A 15,965-nucleotide genomic window follows, 5' to 3' on the forward strand; every position below is an offset into this window, starting at 1 on the left:
GGTGTCGCCCTTTTTTTCTGCAAGGAGGACACTTCTGAGGGACGAGGAAAAAGAGACACGCTGACTGCGATGGTGCTTCATCTCGGCGAACGTCCCACCACTGCCTTTTCCTTCCTCCCGGGGACCACCCAAACGGCAGCACAATGCATAGATCCCTGCAATCAGAGAGAGAGAGAGAGAGAGAGAGAGAGAGAGAGAGAGAGAGAGAGAGAGAGAGAGACTGGCAGAGTGTGTGAGAGAGGGAGAGAAAGTTGGTGAGAGACACAGAGGAGACAGGAGGGAGCACGGAGGGAGCACCCAAGGACTTTTGTTAAGGGACATTGCTGGGACCAAGTCAGATACTTCAAGTGTCCAGTCCAGCGCAATCGGACTTCGAGATGCTCCTGTGTGCGTACTCCATCACCTTCTCACTCTTACTGCTCTCATCAGAGGCACAAGATGGTAAATATACACTTCAATACCTACTTTATGTTAGTAACGTATACGTATATATTGTAGGCTATGTTACACCCTAATTTCTCCCAAGGGATCACAGTAACTCTACTACTACTCTAAGTTTGTAATGGTACAATATACACTCTATGGATACGTTTACAGAAAAATTTGTACTGTGTGTATGCAATGACAATCTAGAGCTACTACGGGGGCAGAGTTTGGGTTTGAACTTTGATGTGTTCATAATGTTCATGTGTTCATATGCACAGTGGGATAAAGGTCTGATAGTTTGGGTTGTCTCGTCAGCCTTGACAGGATGAATAGCTTTGACTGCTGTGTGTGTGTGTGTGTGCACGTGGGAATCCCTCCTATGTATTCTCTCTGTGCTGCTGTTATCGGGGTCAGGGTCAAACAGGATTAGGGCTTGGATTTGGGATAGAGCTATGTTAACCCATTTTGTCCTGGAGACACATATACGCTGCATTCAGGTTCTTGAGATTTGAGCTGTTTTATAAAAAAAATGTGGGTAAGTTCGAGCTGAATGAACACATTCTAAGGCAACATGAGGGTCCTAGCTTTTATATGCAGCTTTTTTGTCTGTGCTTCGGAGACTGAGATATTTAGGATTTAACAGGTAAAGGACACCCTTTCCCAAAAAGGGCTTAGGACAAAATGGGTTAAAAGGCTACAGGTAGTTCACTTTGATAAAGATGCCTATTTTAACAGAGCACCGGTTGCTTGTTTTCTTAACATTGGTGATGTCACCATCCAGCTGATCTACCTGTGACAATTTACATGGATGTGTAGAAATAGTTGGATGAAATACATGTATGTGTCAGTGGTTTTACTTAGCAATTTCTGATTCAGTGCCTGCAATTAAATTTAATTTCTGAAGCCAAGAGTAATATCTAACTCCCAGGCACACCCACATATACAATAGAAGGGCGTTGAATGTGTATCGCACAGGTCTATATGATTAACGCACTCACGCTCACACATAACCCCACCCACCCCCGTAATACACACTGACACACACACCCACCCACCCATACTACCCCCACACAACACAAACACACACACACACACACACACTCACACACACACACACACACACACACACACACACACACACACACACACACACACACACACACACACACACACACACCCACCACACTCCACCCCTCGCATCACACCATCCCACACACCACACCGCACGCACGCACGCACGTGCACACACACACACTCACACACATACACACTTAGGATAATTACAACAGCCTGCAATAAGTGTCCGCGATTAATACCGCTGACCTAAACAGGCACTCCCATATAAACAATGGAAAGGCATTCAATGTAAAGTCAATGTGTAAGACTCAGGTATATATGGTGAACAACCCCACCCCCCTCCCCCCGCACACACACATACTCACACACAGGAAAGTCAACAGGGGGGCGCGATAAAGGGGTATGTTGTCCCAGGCCCCAGGAGAGAGGGGGGGATATAATTGAGGGCGGTGGGGCATTGAGTGAGGGGGCCGTTTAGATGGCTTTGTCACAGTCCCGGCCAAAGCTGTAAACAGCCCTGCACTGCACTACACACACACATAATTAGGATTTACAACAGTGCGCAGCATTAAGTGTCCGGGAATTCCCAGTGAGGCTGCTGCGGCTAGGCGGGTGTTTCCTTCCTGTGCGGGCCAGGCCTAGCTGCCTCTGGCTTCCTGTCTCTGGGCAGAAACACCGGAGCGAACCGCTCCTCTCTCCCCTGCCTCCAATAGGAATAGAATAATAGGCTTGGACCACTCCATCTGGCATACAGGGCAGTTCCCGGTGGGCCGGCATGACGTCCTCAGGGTAGAGTTGCCACCTCTGGGTGATAATATACCTAGACATTTCATTAATAATCAATCCTTTGGCTCGTCAGCAGTGGCTCTCTCATTCAGTGTGTATTATTTTTCCCACAACCGCTGACAGACCATTAAAAACTGGGACAATCAGGGAAAACTGGGACTGGTGGCAACAATATCTCACGGGTGATACTGTTGTTGTTTTTTGTACCTTATCTTTTCTTACATATTTTTGGAGGGCTTTTTATGCCTTTATTATGACAGAGACAGTGCAGAGTGACAGGAAATTAGCAGGCAAATGACCTCGGGCTGGAATGGAACCCGGGCCGTCGATGTAGCAGTTGAGTGCCCAGCCGATTCAGCCACGGCAGGGCTTACAGTATGTAAGGGACCAACCCACAATCCAGAGATGGCCGCACAGTAATACCCGGGCCTTTAATTGGTCCCAGTCCAGCCCTGTATAATAATGGCACGTCCCAACGGAGCAGGCTGAGGTGAGGCGAAAAAGACAAATGTGAGCATTGATCTTGCCAAGCACAATTTCCATAAATAGGTGGGGGGACAGGCAGACGGACCAAAGACGGACGGACTTTCCTTTTTTTCCACACCTATTACTTACTTCATCTGCGGAGCTTGGTCCACACCGTTATAAGTCAACAAAAAGGAAGAGTGGTCCACATTTCCCCACATCCAGGGCCATCTCCAAAACTGCCGACTGAATGCCGCACAAATAAATATGTGTACCTAAAAAAACCAACGTCTTCGGGGGGGGTTAGGTAAAACCCTGGGCTAAAGCACCAGCTCAGATGGGATGGTGGTGATGTGGTGTTTGTAAATCCTGCAGAAGCGTCAAGAAGTTCCAATCACAACAGCCCGCAGAGCGAGAATATTTTGTGGCATGGTGTGCATGTGTGTATAGGTGAAAAAAAGTCTATAATGATGGCATCTTAAAGGCAGAAGACAGAAAGACTAAGAAAAGATTCTTTCCTCATGCCAGTCCACATTAAGGACTCTAAACAATGCAGCTCCTACAAGCGCACAGCAGAGGTGGCTCTAGGTACATGAACGTCTACGTGTACATAATGTAGACCAACCCACTATCCGTGTATATCCTGATGTACCGATTTGCTGTTTATACAGCGCCAAGAAAGATTGCGTAATCTGCTAATCGGCAAATCACTGTTGAAACCCACTCACCAGGGTGGGGGGGGGGGGGGGAATAGGGTGAGATATGGAGACCTAGCCCAAGCTAACGGGTTCATCCACTGCAGGCCACCCTCCAACAACAATTCGTGATGGGAGACCACCGTGGGAGCGTGAACTGGACATGAATAAGGCTAGGTTGCATTTGGAAGCGTGGATACTTACACCCACTGGAGCTTGAACTATATACATGTTTGTACACACGTCAGGAAGCCGATACACAGTGTGCAAAGGACAGTCCCCCATTTAAACGCTTTCAGTGAGTAATAATCATCTTCTTTTCCGATTTGGAATAGCGTATATGCCATAATAAAACATCTTAATACGATAATGATATCCAATAGAATAATACACTCAATTGTAACTGATAAAAAAAGTATAACAAAGCACGATTTAGTACATTCCATACATACTACACATATACCTTTAGGTAACTAAGCAAAATACCAATAAAATAGAGGCCTGATATCGTGATGGAAGAGTTGTGACGTACAATCTGTGCGCAAATAGGGAGAGATTACACACTTTCTTTTAACCAAATAATCGGATCCACAGTAATTTTACATTTCTATTGATTAAATGTAAACAAACTCACGCAGTAGTTTGGTTGACGGTGAGGTGTAGAAGACAAAAAAACATGGGCGAGTTGCTGTGTTGGCAGCCATGGGCGACATCAAGACAGCTCGTGTCCGCCCCATGCCATAACAGGTTTTCGCTTGGCCTGTAGGTTGAGCCAGGATTGACTCCAGCCTGAGGGTCCCTGTTCCAACCCTGCTACCATCTCTCTCTTCCACTTACTGACTGGTCCCTTCCCAAAGCCCATAGCAACTGTTTAAAAAAACAAATAAAGGCAAAAACAAACCAAAGCACCATTTTGCGTAATGTGAGAATATATCCGTCTCAAGGTATATATATTCTAATGTGCCGGACTATCTGCCATTTCTCAGAGCCTCCTGACAGGTGGTGTCCCAGCGATCTTTATAAGCACTACTGTGGAAGGCACAAAGCGGTACATGAGTGAGAGGCACTTATCTCCTATCTGGAATGCACAGTGTGGTGACGTTTGCTCACCGGCCCGCAGTGTATCAGGGTCACGTGTTTATGCACGGAGCTAAAAAAGTACGAGATGGTGATTTTTATGGAGGAGGCCTTGAATGGACAGTCAGAGTCCTGCAGAATGATGTCAGCAACAATACCCACCTGCAATTTCAGTCTGAGCAGAAGGGAGCAGATCATGGGACCGGGTACAGATGTGAGGCCACGCAGTGGCGACTGGAGGGACTGACAGCCCTTACCCCACCCCGTTAGAGCTCGGCCGAGCTCATACCAGATATCTGTGATGTGTAGATGTTCTCTTCCATATTTATAAGTACAACAACAGACGGCAGCAGACAGACAGAGCCACCGACGCGTCAGCGTGGGGAGGGACACGCCACGAGCAGAGGCCAGTAAGGGGTGAGCTTGATCCTCTCCAGATAAGGTGAAAGAGTGATAGGTCATTATCAATTTACTTTGTTCTGTACGGGTACGCGGATCTGACTCATTCCATATGCGCGACGGGCCATACACGTCAGACTGAATGACGACCTAGAGAGCGGGCAAGCTCGCGGAATAAACCACAGATCAGATCCACACGACACCAGACACAGGACAGCCTTCCCTACACCACACACCTAATACTTTAAAGCTGATTAGAAAACGGTTAAACAGTGCCGGGTCGTAATTACAACGCAATATCTTGTCTTTCTATCTGCATTTAATGCACAAGTATATGGGAGTTCACGGAGTTTCTTGCTTGTTTTGAGTATGTATTCCGATGGTTTTGTGGTTAGTGAAATTGATGGGTAGGGAATGGGAATGTAGTAGGAAGGGGAAGGTAAGATACGAGGGAGTACTGGGTGCGGATGGATAGATATAAAAAAACAAAAAAAATCGACATGGGTCCACCAGATGTAGAAGAAGGTGTGAAGTAAATAAATAAGAATGTAAAGTGGTGAAGAAGAAAAAGTGTGAAAAGTGTGGTGAAAAAAAGAGGTAAGCAAAAGTGTGACTGGGGGGGTGGATATATATAACTGGGGTTGGATCAATACCCTAAATAAGGATGGTCTCTGTTGACCCGTCACGGGATTAAGGAGGGTGTGGTATCCCATAGTACAAAAAATGGGTGAGAGGTAAAGGAGGAGAAGTCCTCGTATGGGTTCATGTTTGGTTCCAGAAAAGGAAGCTGTCCTCACACGGGAGTGCAGGAGGTCGACAGGGTCTCTTGTTGGTCGGGGGGGCGGGGGGCTAAAAAAGAAGTGGGGGAAGTTCGTGCGGGGGTTTGGTGTAAAGGAAAATACAACAGTTAAGTTCGTCGTCTTTGTCTCGTCCGCTGTGTCTCGTCTGTTGTCTCGTCTGTAAGGTAACGAGAAGGGAAGGTTAAATGGGAGTTTTGAGAGGGGGAAGGGTAAATAAAGGTCAAGAATAGAAAAAGGGCAAAATAAGAAAAAAAAGTCTGCTGGGTCAATCTTCGTGGTGCTCTCCGGCCTGGTTACATCAGCGTGGCCCGTCCACCAACGGAAAAAGGGGGGGGTGAAGTTTCCCTGCGCGCACCACACAAATGAAGAGAATGGAAAACGGGGGAAGAACACACAAACCCCCTCACACCCCAACACCTAGGGTACACACACACATCACTCCCATTCTCACATGGACCACGAGGAAGAAGGAGAAGAAGGAAGAGTAGAAAAAAGTGAAGAAAAAAAAAAGGTAGGGAGGAAGACCTGCGGAACCAGAAGAATCAACCATGCGATGAAATGGTAAAAGACAAGCATAGGTGGAATACCCAAAAAGGAGTTATAACAGAAGAAATTGCAATTGTCACGCCCAGAAAAGGCAATTACGATAACACTGTTAGGCAAAACAGTTAGGGGGTAGTCAGCATAAGAGGTTACGTGTGTTGGGTGGGGTGTGTGGGGGGGTGGGTCGGGGAAACGACGTGACTGGGTAAAACAAATGTCTGGGATAGATTGTAGGTAGGTTGACGAAGTACAGTTTCAAGGTGAAATATTTAAAGATTGCAATTGACCATCAATCCAATCTCGCATTTTACAGATTCTTACAGTAACTGACGTGAGCTCAACTACAGTATTCTGACTTTAAAGTGCATGGTGAAGGTTTCGAGTAGATACTAGCAACTATGCTGGTCATTGAACGGCGTCCTACTGCACAAAGGAGCCGGTCTTTCCATTAGATTTACTAAAAGAAAACTACAGTTTACTTAGAATGACTACAGTAAGTGGTGCAGCTAAAATGTCTTTTCTGACATTCAAATGGCGACAGAGACTATTCCCCTTTTTCAGGTATGAAAGTAAGCTTGTGCCCACTCCCATTTCTGTAGAATTTGATGGTGGGCGAGGTTATTCGTGCAAAAAGTAACATATGTGAAGCAGCAGAGTTTGGAAACTACGCTAGACACATAACTAAAACCATATAAGTGTACCTTAAAAACAAAACGTACGCACCTGTAAAATGTTTTCTCTGTTCATCAGTGCGTGTCATATATAACGGAGCTGTGCAGTGGATGAAACTTCTGTCTGTGGCTTTCAGTAACGACAGTTCCAGCGCAAGGGCGGGGGGGGGGCTGTCTGTGTTAACTGGATCAAGAAGAGTAGGTCTTCCCTTAGCGTGGATGGGGAACTACCTAACATCACGTCTGGAGAACATAAACATTGAATGGGACCCCGATTGACAAGGACTTGAATGGCATAATGGATCTGTAGCAGTCTATATCCGGACTGCGGAAACTCGTGGGCTTTTGTTTGACGAAGTTTAACCCCACCATCTGAAGGCTGGCAACAACTCAAACCCGTACCACGAAGAACAAGGTCTGATGGTCCTGAACACCTTGGGCACACTGTATCCAAACCACGTTGCCGTACCGATACAGTAATCACACTTCCCGAGGACATATTAACATTGTAAAATAAGGCAAGCTTGAGGGGGACGAAGACAGGTGAACGACAGGCGCGGGGTGTGGGGAAGTGAAACGGTATGTAGGGGCGGGTTGGCTGAGACGCAGAACGCTCCCAGTACTCACAGAAGACAATCCAAACAAGCTTTTAGCTTAGTTAAAAAGGAAGATTTCTTGAATGGACGGAATTGGGTGCGCTCAGTGCAAATTCTTGGGGAGGTCAGTAAGTAAGCAACCCAACAGGGCATCAAATACAGAGAGCAACAGAATTTCAGGTGGTTCAATGACAACAGGAGGGGGTGGAAGGGAAAAGCTCTGGGGAAATAGCTGACAAAAAGACGCAAGAGAACGGGGACCCATGCCAACCAGCAGACTAGACACGACAGCGCCACATCGAGGCACACTGCAGGCAACCGTGTCCGCTGGAGTAGAGGGGAGTGGAATGCGAAGAGAGCAGTCTCTGAACGGGTACTCAGTAACAACACAGCGGGGCTGAGCTGAGGCGAAAAAAAGCAAAGAAAGGAAAAAGCTGGAGGCGGAAAGGACAAGGGTCAAGAGGCGTAAGCGGGCGGTAGAGGGGGCGGGGCAGTGGGCAGCCGGGGGGAGGATGGCCGGCGTTTCAGCGCGGGGAGGCGCGAGCGCGTGTACACACACACAAGCCCAACACAGGACACAGACACAGGGGACACAGGACACAGGACACACCAGACACACAACACACACCACACACGCAAACACACAGTGTTGGGTTGTTTTTAAGACCAGAAATGTCCGGGGGGTTGGGGGAGAGAGAAATGACTGGAAAGGGGAGCAACGGAGAGCCGAATATCCCCGCCACCACCACACACACAGAGGAACAAGTGACAAAGCAAAGGGAGAAAGGAGCCAGGAGCACCAAACAAGGCTGTGGGGGAGGAAAGTCAGTGCGGGGGGAGGGCCACCAACACAGGGCTGCCCACGGGGACGAGGGGGCACAGGGACAAACAGGTATGTTAGGGGGAAGGATTGGTGACGTGACAGTACGGAAGTCTTGGGGGGGGGGAGGTGGTGTCTGATTCCAGGACACTTGTATCAGGCATGGACTATAGAGGAGGTAAACTGGATTCAAACCGGCACCCCTATGAGGTTCCATGGCTGCTGCCTTTGTGCGTACTTTAGAACGGTATCCCCAAAAGATTCCTACTGCGGCACCCGCTGGAGCTGCGCAGGTGGATACGAGGTCGGAGCCCAGCAAACCGTAGGCCGGCCGACACTGGCTCCGCAGCACTGCGGCGCACTGTTGCTTCCGACCGATTCGGACCACCAAACCCGTTCACCTAACATTTGCATTGATAACAGTCAATGCTGGCGCCGACAAAATAGAACTTGTCTCTAATTGCTATCTGACACGGCGAATGTCCGTGGACATCGGCGCCAGTGTGCGTGGTTCTAGAAAACAATGGAATCGAATCGTAGCTGAGCAGTGCTCAGCACTTGTCGGAGGCCGGGTGTGCGGTCCCTTCGTTACTGGAGCAAAGTTTCATACATGCATTGGATACAGTGCAGTATTGGATCCAATACAATTCATTCAGCACAGTTCATGTAAGTTCTTTTTTTGTTTTTTTTAACTACGTTTTGTGGCCGTGATTCTTATGAATTGATTGGATGGTAGAGAAGTCAAAATGTTTGGGAGAGGCTATGGGATGAACGGGAAATGACCTGGGGTCGATCAACCCGGGCGTGCTTAAGGCAGAGTGTCCACGACCTTTTGTCCTGATTACCCCTAACCATGTGTCATAGAAGAGTACCCCCTTAACGCGTGCGCGATACTAGTCTGCTATCCAAAGGGTTACAATCCCATGTACGTATATGTTATTATTACATTTCTCCACGTAACCCCTGATGTGTTCCGCGTACCCCTAATGGTACACGTGGCCCCCTGGTTGGGAAACACTTGCTTAAGGGTATGGTGCCTTAGCCGTCCAATCATCGGCCAGAAATCCTTACATTTTCTTTCTTTACCGCAAAGCCTATGTCGACCTGGTGAAAGTCTCACCTGCTTTTGAACAGGAGGTTTGATGACGCCTTTGGGGCGCCTGTCCGTGGTTTCTGTTCGGCCGTGATTAGACAGATGGACATGCTCTTTGTGCCGTCCCTTTTTGGAGCGGGGCAGAGTCCCCGTCATCGCCCCAGAGGCAACGGACAGAGACAGGCCTGGGAGGAACAAGAGATTTCAGTTTGTTGTGTAGGTGTGGTGTGTGTGTGTTGTTGTGTTTTGCACGTTCAAGTTGTGTGTGTGTGTGGTGTTAGGTTTTCAGTCTGAAGAAATGGGAGACTCTCTAGGATAGTTTTTAATGAGTGTAGCATAGGTTGGTGTGTTTGTGTGTGTGTTGTGTGTGTGTGGGGGTGTGTGTGTGTGTGTGTGTGGTTGTGTGTGTGTGTGTGTGTGTGTGTCATGATGTCATTTTCGCTACATGATATGTGGAGAGAAAAGAGTTGGAATAGCTTCATTTCCTCTAGACTGCTGTGACAGTGCCGGTGCGAGGAGGAAAACAGTGAGTGTAATCTCTGTAAGTCTTTCGTCAATCCCTGCAGGCACAAGCGTATCTGCACGCCTCGAAAGTAACATTAGGGCATTGAAACCTACATATGATTTTTTGGAAGGTATTTTCTTACTTTGGCAAAAGAAAATCAGCAGTAGCAAATCGACAAGGTAATTGTTAGTACGTTAAAACCACAAAATTTTGATCCCACAGTTTAGGCTCACATGGTGGTGATGCATGTTATTTTCAGATCTATTTTCCTGATATACAAGTTATTGGTTATATTAACATGATTATGTTAAGTAATAGTTTATATATGTTATAATGTAGATGACTGTCAGCCAAGAGTGCGTACTGTGATGGTGGCATTGACCTGAGTTTGGCCGCGGAAGACCCACCCCCTGGTTTTGGCTCCAACAGGTTGGTGCACTGCGGAACTCAAAATCTTCTTTCTTTGACGCTAAGGGCCAAAGAGACCCAGTTTAGACCAGTTGTGTTTGGGAATTTGGGAGAACGAGGAGAGAGAGAGANAGAGAGAGAGGGAGAGAGAGAGTAGAGAGAGAGAGAGTAGAGATGTCTGAGAACAATTTAGCCTTTTTCATGTAAACAATGACTGATTAGCAAAGGCACGTGAACCAACTGAACACTAGTGTCGTCTCTCGATTAGAAATACTTTTGTCATACAAGGTACTACAATAATGATTGGCTCAGCCAGATTAATAGAAAATTAGTGGCTGTCTTTTCATATTTATAGCTGAAGAAGTTTGCATGTACATGACCCGTCTATTGGCATTTATGCGGATAGGTCAGCGTAGTTGCTAGACAACTCTGCCTTTCAGCTGTGAACATACTCAGTGGCGTTAGCAGCATATTCTGCCCTCCCTGGACATCGCCATGAACACCTCTCCACCCAGGTATCACATACGGTAACTGGCCAAGAAACAGGACTTTTGTTCTGAAAAATGGGTCTTATATTCTGTCGTCTTATTTCAGACCCAATACTCTGTGGGGGCCCACGACATACTCATGCACTCCATCCGTTCTTTGGCTCTTAAAATTTGCTTATGCCCGTAGGGTGAAAACAAGCTGAATGCTCATTGACTTACATGCTACAAATACATCGGGCTAGCCTAAATAAACACCTTCCATGCTTCAATCCACGGCTCGTTGGCTTTATTATTTGAACATCCAGCAACAACACAAACGTTTTCGACAAACAAAGCTAGTCGACAGGTCCTATTGTTCTTTATTAAACCCCAACATCACCAATTTGACATTGCTGGGTTGTTTGTTTACGCGCGCCCACAACCGTGCGTACCGCACATGGGATAACGTCAAAGCACACCGGTCATAGTGATACATGGTGCGCTGTGACGTCGCCGACTTTACCTCCCTCTATTACGTACCACCCTGCGTACTTGGGGTACACAGACAACACTGGGGGGGCGGTAACACAAGCGACGCAAAGAGAGTTTTCCACTCTGACAGGTCGTATGGCAAATCAATCGATTGGGGGAAACGTGTTCTTGACTTGTTGGCTGCCGTCAGTCAAAGTTCGCTCCTCATTTTCGTAACCTGGCCAAATAGTTCGCTTCACTTCTGCACACTAATGCCAATCCAGGCATATTGGCAAAGTTCGCTCCTCTTGCCAAGGGGTGGTGTATACAGAATTGGGTACAAAAGACTTGGAAACACTACATTTTAGACGCAGTTTGCATCCAAATATCCTGTTGGATGTGTTCATCATTCTTGAGGTAGGTGATGGCAACATTGCACTAAGGCTACTGTGGCTCTGACACATCACAAAGGACGTGCTGGCTCTGTCAAGAGTTCCACGTGCTGTGCCCAAGAATTGTCATTTTTGAACTCTGATTGCCCCGAATGTTGTGTGTGCACCCAAATTTTGAGCAAAACTGGGCTCTCCCTGCTACTGCAGCTTAACACTCACCTTACTGGGTGCAATGTTGCAATTTACTAAGATTGCCAACGGCTGCGCCACTTGAGCCATGAAGATCTTTCCCAGTTTAAAATGACAGGTGTTTCCAATATTTTGTCCAACCCTGAGGGGTCCCCAGCGTATCCGCAGTCCCCGGGTGGTAACGATGGCATCCGGCCTTCTCTCTGGATGAAAATCATGCTGCTCCTCTTCTTCTTCTTCTGGGACTTCGCGCGCACCTCCACCTCGTGGCCCCCCTCGGTCGAGCACGCTGATGCTAGGCCGCTGGGAGGCGGGCAGGGGGCAGGGTGGGGGCGGCGAGGGGGCAGCTCCGAGAAGAGAACTGCCACTGAGAGGAGCGGGGAAGACAAGATGGAGAGAGAGATATACTGAGTAGGGATAGAGAAAGAAGAGAATAGAGGCTGAATTGTATTTATTCTTTGTTAATCGTTTGCATTTATTTATGATAAGTATAGATATCGATTTGGTTTGATCACACGTGGTTGTGAGGAGGGGCAAGACACTGGCAAATAAGCCAACACACGTGACGCTAATTTTTTGACCGACGCATTTTCCAAACAATGTCAAGGTTGATTTTCGCGCAGCTAGTTTCGGGGCCAGTCAGGAGAAACAATATTTAGCCCACCCATGTACAAGGGGCAGTTGAAGAGAGTGCAAGAAATGAGTGGGGGATATGAATGGGTAGGATTGGGTTCGAGTCAGGCCCAGGCTTGAACCAGGGTCAACACAAGCACCGCGCCCTTCCACCTTTTAGAAAGAGAGTTTGATGCTTTATAGAGAAAAAGAGAGAGGATTGGATAGAGATAGAGAAAGCGAGCTGGATCGGTGCAGAGCGAGCTGGGTGGGGTTGGGATGGGGAGGGAGGATGAGAAGGGAATGAGAAAAAGAGAAGAAAGAGAGACAGTGAAAGATGTTGACATTTAACACTCAGTTTACCCGCTTGTTTAAATGTATATTTTCAACGGTTCAATAATAGATGGCTTAGAAGTCTGGGTGAGGTTACTGTGGGTATTGCAAACATTTTGATAGAGAGGGTAGAGAGAGTTACAAATAGAGAGGTGGCGAGGACCATAAAAGAGAGGCCAGTTCAAAAAATACTGTATGTTGCTCTACAGAGGATGTTATGTAAGGTAATTTACCCTCTCAATTGGTTTATATTTTGATTGAGGGGGAGAGAGGGAGAGAGAAAGAGAGAGAGAGAGAGAGAGAAGAGAAGAGGAAGATGGAGAGAGAAAGAGAGAGAGAGAGGAGAGAGGGGATGAGAGAGAAGGAGAGAGAGAGAGGAGGAGAGAGGAGAGATAGAAGAGAGAAATTCATAGGTTGAACTCACCCACACGTCATCAGGTACAGCCAACCACAGTGGTGAGCTAAAGATTCTTTAAGTGATCAGATTACATCATCTTGATTTATTTCCGGGGCCATTTCACGTCGGTGAACGCCCATAGTACCAACGAGTTTGGGAAAAAATTACCTCCCTAGTGTACATGTTGGGGAAATGAATCCTTGGATCCAAGGCAATTCCTGAGCGCTGCACCTGGGGATCCCTCAGCCCCTTAGATGGCGATAGTGCACAATCCATGTTGCTGCCACCAAATGCAACGGAGAGAGAAGATGATGGGGGGGGGGGGACGCCCCCTTAGGAGACCTGACTTTGGCACGTTGTTTTTGCATTGGGTGGGCGGGGTTTGGGATATCTTGGTTTGATGGAGTATCGTTGTGGTGAGGATTGAAACAGCAGGATGGCTGCAGACATGATACTGATTCTCAGACAGACAGACAGACAGACAGACAGATCCAGAGAGGGACAGAGGGACAGTGAGAAAGGTAGATCAGAGAGAATAAGGGGAGTAGGCAGGTTGAGTAGAGCAATATGGGAGCTCCGTTGAGGAGTTACCACAGCATGCAGCACAGGTCATTCAACATCTGTTATGAGGACACATACAACTGCTGCCTGCAGAGTTCTCAGGAGAAGAGGCTCATTGCTGGGATTATAAAGTCAAAACCCAAGACTCAAGACAGGCGGTAGACCAAGTTAATCATTCAACTGGTGTCAGGACTTCGAACAGGGTTTTTGGCACACTTGAGGGAGGGATGAGGTGTTGAGGTGAACTGTCACTGACCAACTCCGGCCTGGGGGGGCCTGCACTGAGGTGGGGGTCCCTCACTCAGATCGGCTCAGAGAGAACCTAGCTACTTGTCATGTCTTAAAATCTGCCAACAAACTCAATAAATTGCATTGCCAACACATTGCCTTGCATATCTCTGCTCTGTCTTTGTTTTGCGGTGTTTTGCTTTCTGTCCTTAACTTCTTTCTCTTTTCCTCTCTCTGCTCTCTGGGCTGGCCTATTGTTGTTGTAATGTTACCATTAAACATTAAAACATTTATGACATTGACATCATGTTTATGACTCGTTCATGACTGCCATGACACTGTTTTGATGCTATTATTACAGTTTATGTTATGTCATTACTTGACGCCGGCTTCCATAAGGTAACCAAAAGTGATTATTGGTACCTGTCGGCTGGCCCTTTGGTTGGGGTGCTGCACTCGGACCGGCCAGAGAGATGGGATGATGGATGGCGGTAGAGAGCAGCCCGAGCGGGGACGAGTGACTTCCTCCCTCCATGTACCGGGGCTGTGACAGAGAGGCAACAGGAATGATCAGATATAACCCTAACCCTAAGGCTCTGAAGAAGACTCTTGTTCACAATGTGTCAGCCCATCATATTAAAGGCTTTTTAACTGAACCCACTTAAACTGTAGGCACCTGCAAAAATCACCTGCTGAGTACCTCAGTCCGTTTTGGGAAAAGGTGACCGCTGCCTATTAAAACCTAAATATCTCAGCCTCTGAAGCACACTCTTGCATCAAAGTCTACGGTCAAGGATTTTCATTGCATTTGTGTGCCCACGCTAGTATTCCTGCACATGTAATTGTGGCATGCGTTCGGGATCAATACATAAAGATTCAAACATATAACAGACATTATAAGACTTAAAGAGATTTTTTTAAATCTTTGTTTTTTTTTGGGGGAAGGGTCTGATACTGCACAACGCTGAAACAGTAGACTGGAAGTATGTGAATGTGATTATGCATGAGAAGAGATGGAGTGGGGTCATCTAATAATCAACTGATTTCTCTCTTGCGCTGGTTTGTAGCCAATACCGACTGAGTAGAACTGTTTAATAGGCACGACACCGTATTGATTTTTTTGTGTGGTGTGTGTTTGTGTGGTGTGTGTGTGTTGTTTTGTGTTGTGGTGATGTGTGTGTGGGGGGTGTGTGTGTGTGTGTGTGAGTGTGTATGAAGGGTGCCTATTAGCAAGGCAACAACACATTAAAGCAAACTAAAAAAAAACAAAAAAGACCAAAAACACAATCGCGACAAATGCTGCTGACTATTGACATCCCCATTGTTTGACTGGCCCAGATGCCATGACATCTGCGCAAGGCTTTTTCTGAAAAAAAAAAGTTTTATGTCAGCGAAGTTGAATCAGCGATGTTACGCCGCATTCATTGTAATGCCCCTCACAAATGTTGCAGATGGCAAAAGCAGTTTCCCAGGGCTTGTTTTTGAATGATTGACTCCTTTTGGAAAACGTTTTGGAGAGGAAAGTGATGCCCTCTTGCTAGCGTTGACCGAGACTCCCCATAGACTAATACAGAACAAACATTATGCTAAAAAGATTTATTCAAATGAACTGTTTAATCCATTATCTACATGGGTATTCTATCTTAAGAACACAAATAGTGCGCAATCCATCTGCCGTTCGGGAAGCCTACCGTCACGATGTTCATTTGTATTATATGCAACGGGGAAAGTTAATGGATAAAAACTAGCAAGTCAGACCATTGCCATTTCAAATGATCAAAACGTGAGCTTGAAAGTAATTCTGGGACTGTGAAGCTTATCCAATAAGAGTGCTCCCTTTCAGCAAGTCACCTACTGGAAATCTAAAGCACTGGAGTTTCTTTCTGCTTCTCTTTCAAAAAATAATTTAAAAGAATTATAGGGGGCAGCCTCCTGTCAAGAAGGGTCTGGATAC

At 46.8% G+C, this 15,965-nt stretch overlaps 1 protein-coding gene across 1 annotated transcript in view; it reads left to right on the top strand.

Moving 5' to 3' along the window:
- Nucleotides 1–236: 236 nt before the first annotated feature.
- LOC134439520 (uncharacterized) overlaps nt 237–15,965 on the top strand; it is a 28,545-nt gene continuing 12,816 nt past the window's right edge. The window contains exon 1 of the mRNA XM_063189416.1: nt 237–441. Coding sequence (XP_063045486.1) covers nt 378–441 — 64 coding nt within the window. The 5' untranslated portion in view covers nt 237–377. The remainder of the gene's footprint in view (nt 442–15,965) is intronic.

This window comes from Engraulis encrasicolus, chromosome 23 (assembly GCF_034702125.1).
Source record: "Engraulis encrasicolus isolate BLACKSEA-1 chromosome 23, IST_EnEncr_1.0, whole genome shotgun sequence".
Classification (NCBI taxonomy): Eukaryota; Metazoa; Chordata; class Actinopteri; order Clupeiformes; family Engraulidae; genus Engraulis; species Engraulis encrasicolus.